The 14,502-nt window shown below is 33.7% G+C and overlaps 2 protein-coding genes across 2 annotated transcripts; both read right to left on the bottom strand.

The window, feature by feature from the left end:
• Positions 1-2,364: 2,364 nt before the first annotated feature.
• On the bottom strand, positions 2,365-4,994 carry LOC123654884 (peptidoglycan recognition protein-like). Its single transcript, XM_045590743.1, has 4 exons — positions 4,940-4,994; positions 4,357-4,558; positions 3,817-3,935; positions 2,365-2,924 (listed from the first exon to the last, which is right to left on the bottom strand). The coding sequence occupies exons 1-4, from the start codon at positions 4,992-4,994 to the stop codon at positions 2,725-2,727; spliced, it is 576 nt and encodes a 191-aa protein (XP_045446699.1). The 3' UTR covers positions 2,365-2,724.
• A 6,225-nt stretch (positions 4,995-11,219) lies between these two features.
• Positions 11,220-13,862, bottom strand: LOC123655027 (peptidoglycan recognition protein-like). Its single transcript, XM_045590874.1, has 4 exons — positions 13,779-13,862; positions 12,701-12,902; positions 12,443-12,561; positions 11,220-11,541 (listed from the first exon to the last, which is right to left on the bottom strand). The coding sequence occupies exons 1-4, from the start codon at positions 13,831-13,833 to the stop codon at positions 11,342-11,344; spliced, it is 576 nt and encodes a 191-aa protein (XP_045446830.1). The 5' UTR covers positions 13,834-13,862; the 3' UTR covers positions 11,220-11,341.
• Between the last annotated feature and the right edge of the window lie 640 nt (positions 13,863-14,502).

Genomic DNA, 14,502 nt, shown 5'->3' with positions numbered 1-14,502 from the left:
TAGCTGATAATTGGCCTGATGACGGACTGGTACAGCCACAGAGTGACTTTTGGGGATAGACCCCATTTCTTACCTATCATTCTGCGGCACTGCCAGAAGGCTATTGTAGCCTTGTCAATTTTGCTGTTGAGATGCTTGCTCCAGTTCAGTTTGCTATCTAGAATAATTCCTAGATACTTTACCTCCGAGCTGAACTGTAGCTCTGTACCGAACAGTCTAGGGGGTTTGTAGCTCCCCAATTGCCGTTTGTTAGTGAACATTACCTGTTCCGTCTTTCCAGGATTGACGGTGAGTTCGTTATCTATGCACCATCTCTCCATAATTCGTAGCGCCTGCTGTGTGACACTGCACACGGTACTGCTGACTCTGCCGCTGATTAGAATGGCGATATCATCAGCGTACCCGATCGTGAAGTAGTTGTGCTGGTTCAGTCTGGTTATAAGGTCGTTTACCACTAGGTTCCACAGTAGTGGGGAAAGCACCCCTCCTTGTGGACATCCTCTGGCTACCAGTGCATGTTGTGCCTCAGTTGATGTAAGTTTGATGACTCTTTTTCTGAGCATGTTACCTATCCAGTCAATCATCATCGGGTGTACCCCGTGCTTAACTAGGGCCGACGAGATGCTGTTGAAGTTAGTCTTGTCAAAGGCTCCTTCTATGTCGATGAAGGTGCCAAGACACATAGCCTTGTTTTCAATGGCCTCTTCTATTTTACTGACCACTGCATGTAGAGCTGACTCTGTTGATTTACCTTGGCTGTACGCGTGTTGGTTTGGATGTAGGCGTACTGTAGCTAGGGCGTTTTCTCTCAGATCCCGGTCGCACAGCCTTTCCAGAGTCTTCAGTAGAAAAGATGTAAGACTTATAGGTCTGTGGGATTTGGGTTCAGAGTAGTCACTTTTTCCCGGTTTGGGGATGAAGATTACCTTTACCTCCCTCCACTGCCTCGGCACGTAGCTGTGAGCTAAACAGGCCGCCAAAACAGTGGTAAGCCTCTGGATCAGTCGGTTACTTCCCCACTTTAGAAGTGCCGGGAAGACCCCGTCCAACCCTGGGGATTTGAAGGAGTCAAAGCTGTTGATAGCCCATCTGACTTTTGATGGGCTTACTACCTTGAGTGCATATTCCCAATGCTCCTCTGTTGGGGCTACGTCCTCCTCGGGCCAGTCCACCGACTGCATGATGTGGCACCCTGGGAAATGTGTCTCAACCAGGATGCACTCTGCTTCTTCCGGCGTGCTCGTGAAGGTGTTGTCAGGCTTTCTTAGGGAGCCCTTCAGCTGGCTGGATTGGTTTGCTAAGACCTTCCTTACCCTATTGGCCTGTTCGCAGGTTTCCACGCTGCTGCAGAATTTGCGCCACGAGTCGGTGCTTCTGTACCTTAGTCGTTTCTTGTATCTGGACTTGGCTTTCTTATACCTGTCCCAGTCCAGATCGGCGCATGTATTCATTGCTCTGTTTAGAAGTCGCCTCACCTTTTTCCTGAGTCTTTCCAGTTCAGGCCCCCACCAGATTACTTTGTTCTCCGGTGGCAATGATAAGGGACATGCAGTTTGGTAGGAGTCTATAATGTTAACGTGTTACAATATGCCCCAAGTTATGTTCTTCAACACAAAGCCAAGAAGTGTACGAGTTAGCGGCAGCTAAAGTTTTAGAAAAAAAATGCATTATTCGGAAAGCTAGTCAGACTTTCGGATTATGCCACGTATCTTTTTATAGATACAGATTGTCTGGTATGTGGTGAAGCTTACACAGATTCAAATAAAGAAGATTGGTTAGAGTGTATCATTTGTAAGATGTGGGCACATGTAGGATGTGTTACAGGAGACACTATTTATTTTATTTGTATTAATTGTTGCTCAGATGAAGACTGAATTTAATTATAATGAAACCTACCAAATGTTGATTCTTATGTAAGTACAATACTTTGTTAGATAGATATTAAAAAGAGATAATTACGAAGCATACTTTACATATAAATAATTTAATTACTTACTGTGATATAAAAGTGCAATGATGATTATAAGTAGTGTTTAAGTACATAAAACAGTTAATTATTTAATTTTTAGGCGTTGATTACTTGAAAATCTATTTGAGTTGATTTTTGATAAGAATTACATAATACCTACTTTAAAAAGGTGTCAATTTTGTTAAAAATAAACAAAGAATAAATAATTACAGGTATTAGTGTCGTTTTTTTTGTCGTTACTACTTGCCCCGGTAGATGTTACAACTTGCCCCAAGCATGAGGTAAGTTGTAACACCGCACTTCTTCTAGAAAATAATTGATTGTAAAATAATGACTAATAGTTATGGTATTATTTTTACTTTATTGGGTAGAGGAAGAGTTACAGCATCTACTCGTCTTTATTTAGTAGCAATATAATCAATAGATTTCAAGATATATTAGTTTTCATGAAAAATGTTACAACAAGCCCCTCGCTCCCCTACTTACATTTAACACAAACTCTCTAACTAGTAATTAAATTTAACAGAAAACTTAATGTCTAATTTTAGGTATAAAGAGTACATCAAAAAATTAATTAAAAAGAAATTTACGTTTAGCCAAATTGCAAAAAATACACTCGTCTTCAAGGCTAACATTGATAGAGGCATCTTTGATAAGCAAGAGTTTTAAGCTTTCATATTAAAAACGTATGTACCTAAAATGTAAAAAAAAAAACAATATTTTCATTTTGTGTGATCAGTGAAAACTAGAATGCATTAATTTCTTATAGATGAGACGTCAGCTAAGAAATTAGGCCAGCCGCGTATTATTCTGTAAAGGTTCCTGCCGGGACTCACTGTTGCAATGAGTTGTCTGTGGCCAACTAGATGATAGTTGGGAGCAAGATATTTCTTTTCCACTCCGCACCTTATGAGCTCTTGCGCTATTTTAAGCTGTGCATCGGTAGGGTTGTCATCTAAAAATTATTATTTAATTATTAAATGAGCTCAAACAGTTTTTAAACTTATATTAAAATACAAAAAGCATTTTTGGAGTTTACTCGTTAAGAGGAAAGGGTACCTGATAGACTTTTGAAAAATAAGTATTTGAATAAAATGTTCCTATCACGCTGTATGCTGCCGCCGCGCCCCGAGACAAGAAAGGAACAACTGCAGCTCAGACCGTTTTAGATAGATAATTTTTGACCAACATAGCAGTTCGTAATCGACTATTTTCTCTCCAAAACATGCTATTTTTTTTAATGTAACTAAAAAAACCTTCAGCTATGCTATATATTGTCGTTTTTTTTTTTTGTAAATATGCGTAATTTTCTTTAATGAGTGTCTAACAATGTATAAAAAATAGGTAATATTACTATTATATTTGATCTTGTGTCATTATCCAAGAAGAAAACAGTCGACTACGTTTTAGAGAAAGAGCCGGTATCCTTTCCTCTTGAGAATCGATTTTCATATAGGACCAGAAAGACTGACGTTGTTACGTTTCTCGTAACACCGTCGTCGTCGTCTATCTGAGAGTCATCTATCATCACATCATCATCATCACAGTAGCCTTTTGCAGTCCACTACTGGACATAGGTTTCCACAAGTTCACGCCAAAAATACAGCAACAGCAACAACAAGGTAAACTAAATATCGCTTTTTAGCGATAAGGCCGCCTATTGTACAAAGCTAAGACTAATACAAATATAATGTATTTTCTTTGTTGTACAATAAAAAATATATATTATTATTATTATTAAATTTTTGATAAGAATTTAAATGTAATGTGATATTTTTTCCATTACTATTCACATGCATATTATAATTGTAACTGGTTAATGAAAGTATAAAGTTTGTATTCCTTACGTTCATAGTTTCCAATAAACGATATGGCAATAGATCTGTGATTATATCCTGCAGTGTGGGTCCCTATTTGTTCCCAGCCAGCACCTTCGTAAACTTTTCCATTTCCACCAATCAGGAAGCTATTATGAAAAAACTTATTAAATCAGGATTAAATACTAACAATTAAAATATCCCACATTATAATGCTACGCTAACGAATGATGGTATGTTTGTAAATGTGAATCGGAATATTATATCGATAAGGCTTTCTTAAAAATGATAGGGTAAATTTTTACGATGCGCGCGCACACCGTCACAAAAAACCGACACACATACACGACACATAATTGATAACAATAAAAATAATCTTATTCACTTACTGACTCACTCACTTTAACCTATCGCAGTCCACTGCTAGACATAAGCCTTCACAAGTTCACGCCAGACGTTATGGCTCGAACTCATGTGTTTTGCCCATAAACACCACGCTGGGCAGGCGTGTTGGTGACCGAAATAATAATCTTATTAGCAGTAGTTATATAATTAGTAAGAAAAACATACTTCATCCCTATGCTGTTGTAGAATAAAGTATCGACGTGATAATCTTCAATGCCCTGTATCATGGCTTTACATGTCGAATCTCTGCTACATTTAGAAGTAGCGGTGTGTTGAATAACAACTATATCTACAGGCCCAGGGAACCTTATATCGCGAATTGGATCGTATCCACCCCATTCATCCCTACTGACGATAGTAGGGCAGGCTGTAAATAGATGAAACAGTTTAACTTAAAAACAACTTAAATTAAATATTTTAAACAAACAAGTACGGATTTCCGGAATCAGCTCAATAATCAGAATGTTACGGAGTTTTTTTTATTTCCTTTTCCCTCTTTCACAACCCCTTTTATCAATTAAAACTTTATGTAACATTTTATTTGCCTTAGTTGACTAAGCTCGAATTGTAGCTTAGTTGAAAAATAACAACTGAAAAACTCTGTATTATTTTTAAATATTTTAAGATGTATTTTATATATAACAAAATAGTTTACAAAGCTATATAAGTAAAGACCATTAATTGTATGGCACAATAGTTAGCCATATTCAAGAGATTTTTATATGTCTAAATTAAAATACCTACTTACCAGTAACATAAACTAAATGTACTGCGACGCTAAATAAAATTAATTTGAAAAACATGATGCCCAAATCGCTCTTACAGGATTGACAAGTCTGTTAGTAATGTTTTGTTGCTAATGTGCAACAGAATTAGCCGCAAGATATATAAACCTTTATTTTATCTGAATCTTTAAATATTGTAATGATAGCTTATATTATCTTAAGTCTCACGACCGATTAACGATCATTTATGATAAGCTACTATAGCGGCTTTATGCGTCATTTACGATCTTGGAGCTCGAGTCTCCCTACGGAATGTTTTTCCAAAGGTAAAAAGCAATATTAACGATTGCGTCGCAATATATTTATAACAATATTATGTTTATTCACCAGAACATTTATTGTTTTGAAATAAATAGTAATAATCGCGTGTAAACACGAGAAGGAATAACAAAATTGTAACTCCAAGTTTTCTTCTGCGCAAAGTAAACGTCTCCTTTCTGGATTATGATATTCGCATGTATAATTAAAATCCTTTGATCCGGTGATAACGATATGTGGATGTGACGCTGTATTTCATGCAAGACATTACTAATTTTGTACTAAAACACAGTTTATATATTATTTTCAAAATAGTAACTTCACAATTTCTTGCCGATTCTTCTCTGCAGAATTTACATTCCGAATCACTGGTAGCTTTATTTTTACAAAAATAATAATCGCTTTAAAGTATTAATTTGTAAAATGATGATTTGAAAGTGCTCATGGGGTTATTTGAATAAAGTTGTTTTTGGTTTTGATTTTTGATTTTAAGTATTTTTTTTTTTTAATTTAAGATACTTTTAATTTTTTCCTTTTAATGTATTAAAGAAATATTGTTGTAGCATTGTAACTAGAATTAACTGGTTATTATAGTAATATTTCAAATTTTGAAGTCTATTTTTTGGATAAGTTTTAATAAGTAGTAGTAAATAATAGTAAATAAAATATACAAAAATATGATTTATTTTAAATTTAGAACGATTAAAAAAATCTTACATGAGGACAAGCCAAAATAGAATCGATATTTCTGTATTTTTTACTGCGTAATTAGCACTTGCTTAATTCGTTATCATCATGAATTGTAATAATTCTAGAATCGATTGTATCATCATATAATTATATCATGTATAATTTATTTTCTAGAATTTTAATTTCGCGACACAATTATCTTTTGATATTTTTAAGTTCACAGGTACTCTTATAAAGCTACTTCATATTATTGTCACGTATTGTATATTAGTAACAAAATTTTTATGACAAATGAAACGGTAGCTTATGCGTTAAAATATTTAAATTTCTTAGTCTTTATAATTCTTGTAATAATTTATAAGCAGATACATTATTTTTCTTTCATCATCATTTCATCTATTTTATTTCTTTCATTTTCTTACCTGTAATGTTAAATTTTATAATCTTTGCAATAAATTCCGATAGATTTTCTGATTAAATTTATAATAAAAACATACTCATGTGTATACAACGCCTTTTTATGTTTGGTTTTGAAAACCTTTTTTAGACTCATTGCAATTTGAAAATCGATGAAACGAAAATGCGTCACGATGAAGAAAGAAAGACAGTATATGTGTAGAAGAAAATGAGATACAATACCTATATTACTACACAAAACGCGTAAGCGATGCGTTTTGCAAGGTGACCATTTTCGCGAGACGGTTATCATCGTCAATAGAAAAAATCTCAACGGCCTAGCTTCCTACAACTTTTTAGAAGTTTCACCTCAGCCGTGTTTGAATTTCAGGCACACTTTTTTTTTAAATACACGATTGTTTCCCTTGCTGAAATGAACACTTATTTATGGTAACATGAAAAATCGACTTTTCCAGACCTTCAAGGCACAACGGGGGAATCCCTCGGAGGCCGATAGCCGGAACTGAAAAATATATTTATACGGATATCTCTTTTGAGTTATAAATAATTACATTACTTTTAATTCCGATAAATCCTTTGTACCTTATCTAATATTATGATACGGATAAGTATAATTGATAGTCTATTCAATCGAGTATTTTTATTTAGTAGATGCAATCGTGTATCGTGTTACTCTTTTTTTCACATCAACAGGCAATCCTTGTCTTTATAGGAAGCATTGTTAACATAAAAGCAAACGGTGCTAATAACACAACAATAATATAATTTATATTTTAACATTTTTTTTAACAAATTATGTACAACATTTATTTTCAAAGTCATTACGTCATAATATGATTCGTTCACTAATTATTGTACTACGTATTATGTATCCAATGGATTGCAAGTGCGTTGTTAAGAATCAGAATTATCATAGAAGATAATATATTTATCGCCATCATGTTATTGTTGATGACTTAACAATAAATAATATTAAAAATATCGATGTTATTGCGCTTACTTTATTTTCTTTAAGATATCCGGTTTACTTTAAAAATTTGAGAAAACAAGAAAACAAGACACGGGAATTACACAAAAATAAGGAACAATACAAATCAAACTCATTAATTAAAATAATATAAGTGTGACGAAAATAATATGTAATGTTACGTATCGAGTGAAAGCAATTAGATAACAATTAACTCTATTGTCTTTGGCTAAAACCATTCTACTTACGGCATGAGATAGATTCAATACATTTACAGTAAATATCAATTCAAACTCAGATTATAGGTTATTTAAATAAACGCAAGTACGTTTAAATCTACATTTTTCCAGATAAAACTACCGCTATAAAATCTGTTGAATAAAAGCGATATATATAAAAATTATTTATTACAAAGTTTGAATCTAATCGTAATAAATAATACAATAAAATTTCAACACGTATCAATTTTAATTTTTTTTTATTGTATAAAATTTACACAATTTAATATTCCTTTTAATTAAATAATTTTAATATCAAATTTCTCGTCGCGTTGGCGCAACGGTCACAGCAGGTTTGTGCCTGTTGCGCTGACGGTTGCGGGTTCGATCCCCGCACATGACAAACATTTTTATTTTTTTCATACAGATGTTCGCCATGGTATGTGTATTTGTGCAGTCCTTATGGGTCTCCCCACGGTGCCTCGAAGAGCACGTTAAGCCATCGGTCCGCCAACACACTGAGCACCGTGGTGCACCGTGGTGGATTACGCTCTGATCCCTCTCCTACATAGGGAAAGAGACCTATGGCTAGTGGGATTTACAGGCTGAAGCGATGAGGCGACCAAATTTCAGTTAGCAGTAAATCTTTTTAATCGTTTCTTTTTTTTTTTGTATTCCATGAACGACGTATTAACTTAAAGAAACAAAAATTAACAGTTATTTATTGTATGTAAAAATAAAAACTTTTGCATAAAAAATAAGGGAGTATTTTTCGAAATCTGAAATTATTTTATCATTTCTTCATAAGTTTATATCACGGACAAGCTGGTTAAAAATCTGTTTAAAATATTATTCAAGGGAAAGTTACGTTTACTATGAAACGTTTATTGTAATCGTCTTAATCGTGGGCGAAGCACTGTTTTCCAATAACCATGAACCAAATAGTTGGACAAGGTTTTATTATAAAATATTTATAGGCATAAAGCCATCACTTGTAGGCTGTTTGTATATTTAATATGAAACTAACAATTTAACTAACAAGTGAGGTAGGGAGCAGCAGAAAATATGCTCCTCAAAATCTGAAGCAGCCCGGCTGGGGAAGTACCTCAACTTTACAGAGGGTCACAGCTTCCTTTCGAGCGAGAGAAATTGTTGTGATTATGTAGTGAGTATGGTGACCGAGGTCCTAGGAGGATTAGGAGTAGAGTCGGCAATGAGTTTGAGATGCTTTTGGTGTTACAGGCGTGTATAAGCTACGGCTTGCCATCAGGTTAGTCGTATACTTGTTTGCCGACCTAGTGATATAAAAAAAATTCTATCCATTCAATTTGACTATCACAATTTTATCACTCCATCAACATAATAGGTAAACATACCGGTATTTCATCTTTGGTGAAATCTATCTAAATCGAAAGTTAGTAATATTGGGAATTAATATTACAAGTATTAGGTACAGTATTATAAATATAATAAAGCTATATCAAATATTTTATCATAAAGAAATAAAGAAGCTCATGGCACAGGGGTTCCCCGATTAATTTATCGATGCCCTTGCAATTTAATGATATGATAATTAAGTCCTTGGCTTGTTGTTAATTATATAGAGGTGTCATAATAATTATTATGATATCTTATCAGTCATATATAATCAAGATAGTATTTCTTTTTATTAAATTGATGATACATAATATGTTAATATTACGTTTGTTTTTTAAATTATATAGACTAGCGCTTGACTGCGATCTCACCTGATGGTAAGTGAAGATGCAGCCTAAGATAGTGCGCGCTTGCCTAGAAGATGCCTATTCACTCTTGATTTGAAAATACCCTAGTTATAATTATTTGGAAAAACAGAAGCTGGAAGGGCATTCCAAATTTTTGCGGTGCGTATTAAGAAAGAGGAAGCAAAACGCTTAGTGCGAGATCGTGGGATTTCAACCACGTAGCGGTGCACACTTAAGCGATGCCTTGCGGTTCGGTGGTAGAATGGTGATGGTGGAACCAAAACCATTTTCTAACTAGTAACCTAATTATCTCATTATCATAAGATTAGTTACAAATAAAAATATTGTGTGTCTTTACACAACCATCCTATAGTCAGTAGAAAAAAAAATGAAGCAATTATAATCCTTTCAATCGTTATTTACTCAAATAATCTTCATTTTGATTGATTCAGCTTAATGCCTCTTTCTTCGTGTAGAAGAAGGATTGGAGCGTACATAAATTACAGATTATTATATTACATATCTTCTTTTTAAAACTAAAATCATGTTATATCACTCTTTAGCAGGGTCATTTATCCAATACTGTCTTGTAATAATAAATAAATAAACGCGACACACTCAATTGCTTCCACTAGACTGAAAAGAATGGAACTCTCTACCAGCGTCTGTGTTTCCAGAAAATTATAACCTGGGGATCTTTAAGTCGCAAGTGAATAGGTTACTTCTAGGTAAGCGTGCTCCATCTTAGACCGCATTTTCACTTATCATCAGGTGAAATAGTGGTCAAACGCAAGCCTATCATTGTATAAAAAAAAAAAACTAGGATTAACTTCTATGTCGGGGGTCCGGAAACACACAAAACACAGGCACAAGCACACATACCACGGCAAATATTTGTATGGCCAATATAAATGTATGCCATGTGCTATTGAACCCGTAACCTCCAAGGCAACAGCCCTATACCAGTACTGTGACCGCTGCCCCAACGTGTCGTTGAGCTATAAGGCCGTATACTTACTTGAAAAACAAACAAAATTCAAGTGAGAATTTTGAAAAAATCTGTCTGCGACCGTAAAAAACTAAATTTAAGAATGATAGAAAAGGTTTTTTGATTTCTGGTGGTTGTTAACACAAATACTATGCGATTAGGTAGGACCAAGGACGACTTGCGTCCAATGACAAGTTCTCTTTTCTGAGCTATGTATATATGTTAAATGTAATTATTAATAAAGTCAGGCCGAAGACGGGCAGCAGCGTCTTCGGTGCGACAAAGCCAGTACTGCGGTCACCAACCCGCCTGCCCAGCGTGGTGACTATGGGCAAAACACATGAGTTCACGTTATTTTTGGCGTAAACTTGTGGAGGCCTATGTCCAGCAGTGGACTGTATAGGCTGTAATGATGAATTATTAATAGCGGACATCTCAACTGCGTCACTGTGCTAGGATACATTTTATGAAAACTACTTTCAATGTGATAATAGGCTCGGATAGATAATTTTTGAGAACAAAACAAATAATAACACGATCAAACTGTTAGAAAAGGAGCGATTTGAGGCCGGAAAGTGGAGAGAGGAGATTTTAAGGTTGAAAACGGCTTATGATTTCCCGCAAACCTACGAGTTCTATCGAAACAAGTTAAACACCAAAGTTGTAAAAGATTCAAAAAATTTAATTATTTTACCAATTTTTTTTTTTTTTTAAGATATTATAAATATATAAAATTATAAATTATCGGCCTCAGTCTATAAAGTACATTGAAACAATAAAAATCGAATGGTGGGAGTTTCCAAAACATAGGACATTAAAACAAAATAAGTCGCTCATAGAAAAGCAATAGGGTACATAGATAAAATTAGTTGTATATTCATAAATTATTGATAAATTAGTTGTATGATTAACATAAATACGAGTATATTTGAAATATTAAGGTAATAACCCACTACATAGAGTGAAAAAAGTAAACGAAACTGTAAACACACAAGATTGATTTTAATAAAAAAACTTTATTCATTCATATATTGAAGTGACTCTTTTGTTAGTTTCACTATGGGAAGAAATCCAGTTTGGGTGATCACGAAGAGTACAATTTTTTAATTTCTTATAGATGAGACGTCGGCTAAGAAACGGGGCCAACCGCGAATAATTCTGTAGAGGTTTCTGCCGGGACTCTCAGTCGCCATGAGTTGTCTGTGGCCCACAAGGTGATAGGTAGAACTGAGATGCCTTTGTTGTACTCCACAACGAATGAGGTCCTGCGCTGCTTTCAGTTGGGCAGCAGATGGCTGGTCATCTAAAAATATGTATAGCCTTTGTCAAGAGAAAATTTAAAATACATATTTACATCTTTCTTCTTTACTAAGCGACAGTTGAATAGATTATCAAATATCTTTAAACGAGCAATTCTTGTATATATATATATATATAGAATCTGAATCTCGTAAAGGGCTCCAACGATTTTCATGAAATTTAGTATGCAGGGAATTTCGAGGCCGATAAATTGATATAGCTAGGACTCATTTAAAAAAAATCGTTTTATACCTGTTTTTAGGGAATGAAAAAATGGCTACAATATCATTAGAATACGAAGGTAAATTTCGCGGAGGTCTACTGAGTTTTAATAGTTCACGTAAAAAATCGGCCGGTCGAGACCGACTAGAAGACCCCGGTTCAAACCCTCATGTCTAGATCGTATTTTTCCCTTTTTTCCTAATTGCACTCGTGATTTTTTATTTAAATAACCAGTTAATATTTTTTTATTATTATGTCGGTAAGACTAAAAAATATTATTCATATTTTATCAATATAAAATTCGTATTTAAGTATAATTTTCAAAAAAAAAAAACGATTTACTAAAAAATACCGAGCTAAGCTTGGTCACCCAGGTACTAAAAATTTAAAGTACGAAATCATTTCCATTTTTTCTTACATCAATTAAAGCCTCAAATATTTCAATTAAATTTAATAATACAACAAGCGATCTAAACAATTTACAAAATCCCTATACTATCAATTACTACTCAGAATGAAGTAATTAGACAGTTTCATCTTATTAGTAGTAATATATAAAGAATACAATATTTAATACAATTTTTTTATGTGGACGATCAACTATAAACTTATATAGAAGTTAATAATATGAAAGTGATCAAGACGTGGATCAAAAGTTGGACAAATAAACTAGATTAACTTACGATTATAGTTTCCAATAAACGATATTCCAATAGATCTATGGTTATATCCGCGAGTATGAGATCCTTGTTGTTGCCAGCCGGCACCTTCGTAAATTTTTCCATTTCCACCAATCAAGAAGCTAGAAATTAGAAATAAATTAATTTAATACTTATTAGGTTTTTTTTATTAATTTATGTGTAATTCCTAATTTCAGCATAACTATGATAACTAAACAAATCTCGTCAGCTTTGTTGGTTAATAATCCCATAATCACATACTTCATTCCTATGCTGTTGTAGTTCAAAGTATCCACGTGGTAGTCTTCGATGCTCCGTATCATAGTTCTGCATGCCGAGTCTGTAGTACATCTGGCTGTGACGGTGTGCTGAATAATAACAATATCTCTTGGCCCAGGGAACCTTATTATTTGGAATGGATCATATCCACCCCATTCTCTTCTACTGACAATGGTAGGGCAGGCTGAAAACATACAAAATAGCTTATATACTTGGATACCTATATAAAAATATTAATTTAAAATCAACAAAAAAACACGCTTTAATAAATAAACCAAATTAATAATTGTGTTTGCTCGCAAACGAAATAAAAACCGACTTCAATTACATCGACAATTAATACAACGTAGGTACGCGAAAAAATAGTCAAGTAAATACGCATTATCAAAGATAAGTTGTAATCAGATCATGATGAAATTTAAATGTGACCACATGATAAACATCGGCCTTCGATTAAATTAAAAATCATCAAAATCGGTACGCCCAGTAGAAAGGTTATGTGGATTTCCCAGAGTTTCCCTCGATTTCTCTGGGATCCCATCATCAGATCCTAGTTTTCTTATCATGGTACCACACTTAGGATATTTGCTTTCCAACAAAAAAAGGATTATCAAAATCGGTTCATAAACAACAAAGTGATCCCCGAGTATACATAGATATATACGGTCGAATTGAGTCACCTCCTCCTTTTTTGAAGTCGGTTAAAATAGAATAATCTTATCAAATTAGTGTATTGTCATTAGTCCTCGAACCCAAAGGAATTGGTTACAGACATGTAAAAATGAGTAGATAATTTACATTATAAATATAACTAACAAATCTTGTAGACTTTGACTCAGGACTTCATATTCTGGATTATTATGGAATTTTCACAATATTTCTACTATTTGTGAAACTAATAATTACCAACATTGAAAAAAGTACACTAGTTTCAAATATTTAAGATAATAAGCATATGAAATTTTTGACAAAACTAGATTGTATAGTTCAGATGGCAGAGTCACTCATAAGTGCAGAATTTCAATAGGTGTCTAAGTACATTACATATACGAGTACGTACCAGTCACACAAGCTAACTGCAATGCGATGCTTAATAAAATTGATTTAAAAAACATGATGTATGTGTCGCTCTTACAAAACGGATAATTATGTTCTTAACGTGTCATTCTTGCTATTTATATTAGCACCCACCGCAATATAGCTGCACAAAACCTATATTATCTTAATCTATAAATGATACCAGGACAGTTCATGCTATCTTAGGTCTTACTACTTAACTTACGATGACTCATATTCTATTAAAGCCGGTTTTGCACACATTGTGACTCTTAAAAATATGTAAGTCTTATGGGAAACCAAGGTTTATAACATAATTGAAACAAATTAAATAAATATTATAATGATAAATAGTAAAGTTACGTTTTTATATAGTTTACAGAGAAATCCTTTTTTTCCCAAATTGAATTACTATTTATTTGTATTATTATATTAATTATTATCTATACATATAATAAAATGGTAGGAAAGTCAAAACTGTACATTGAATATTTTTTTAAAAGAATATTTGGGGTGTGATCTACAATCGACACTGAGGCCAAAAAGATAGTTTTTAGAATTTTTGTCTGTTTGTCTGTTTTTCTGTTTGTCTGTATGTATGTTCGGGATAAACTCAAAAAGTACTGCATGGATTTACTTCAAATTTGGCACGAATATTATTAAAAAGTCGTATCAACATAAAGGCTACATACTCGTATTATCACGCTATCGCCTACGGGGAACGAGCA

Source organism: Melitaea cinxia, chromosome 7 (genome assembly GCF_905220565.1).
Source record: "Melitaea cinxia chromosome 7, ilMelCinx1.1, whole genome shotgun sequence".
Lineage (NCBI taxonomy): Eukaryota > Metazoa > Arthropoda > Insecta > Lepidoptera > Nymphalidae > Melitaea > Melitaea cinxia.
Note: the sequence above shows the minus strand (reverse complement) of the source record. Positions and strands in the feature narration are given on the sequence as shown.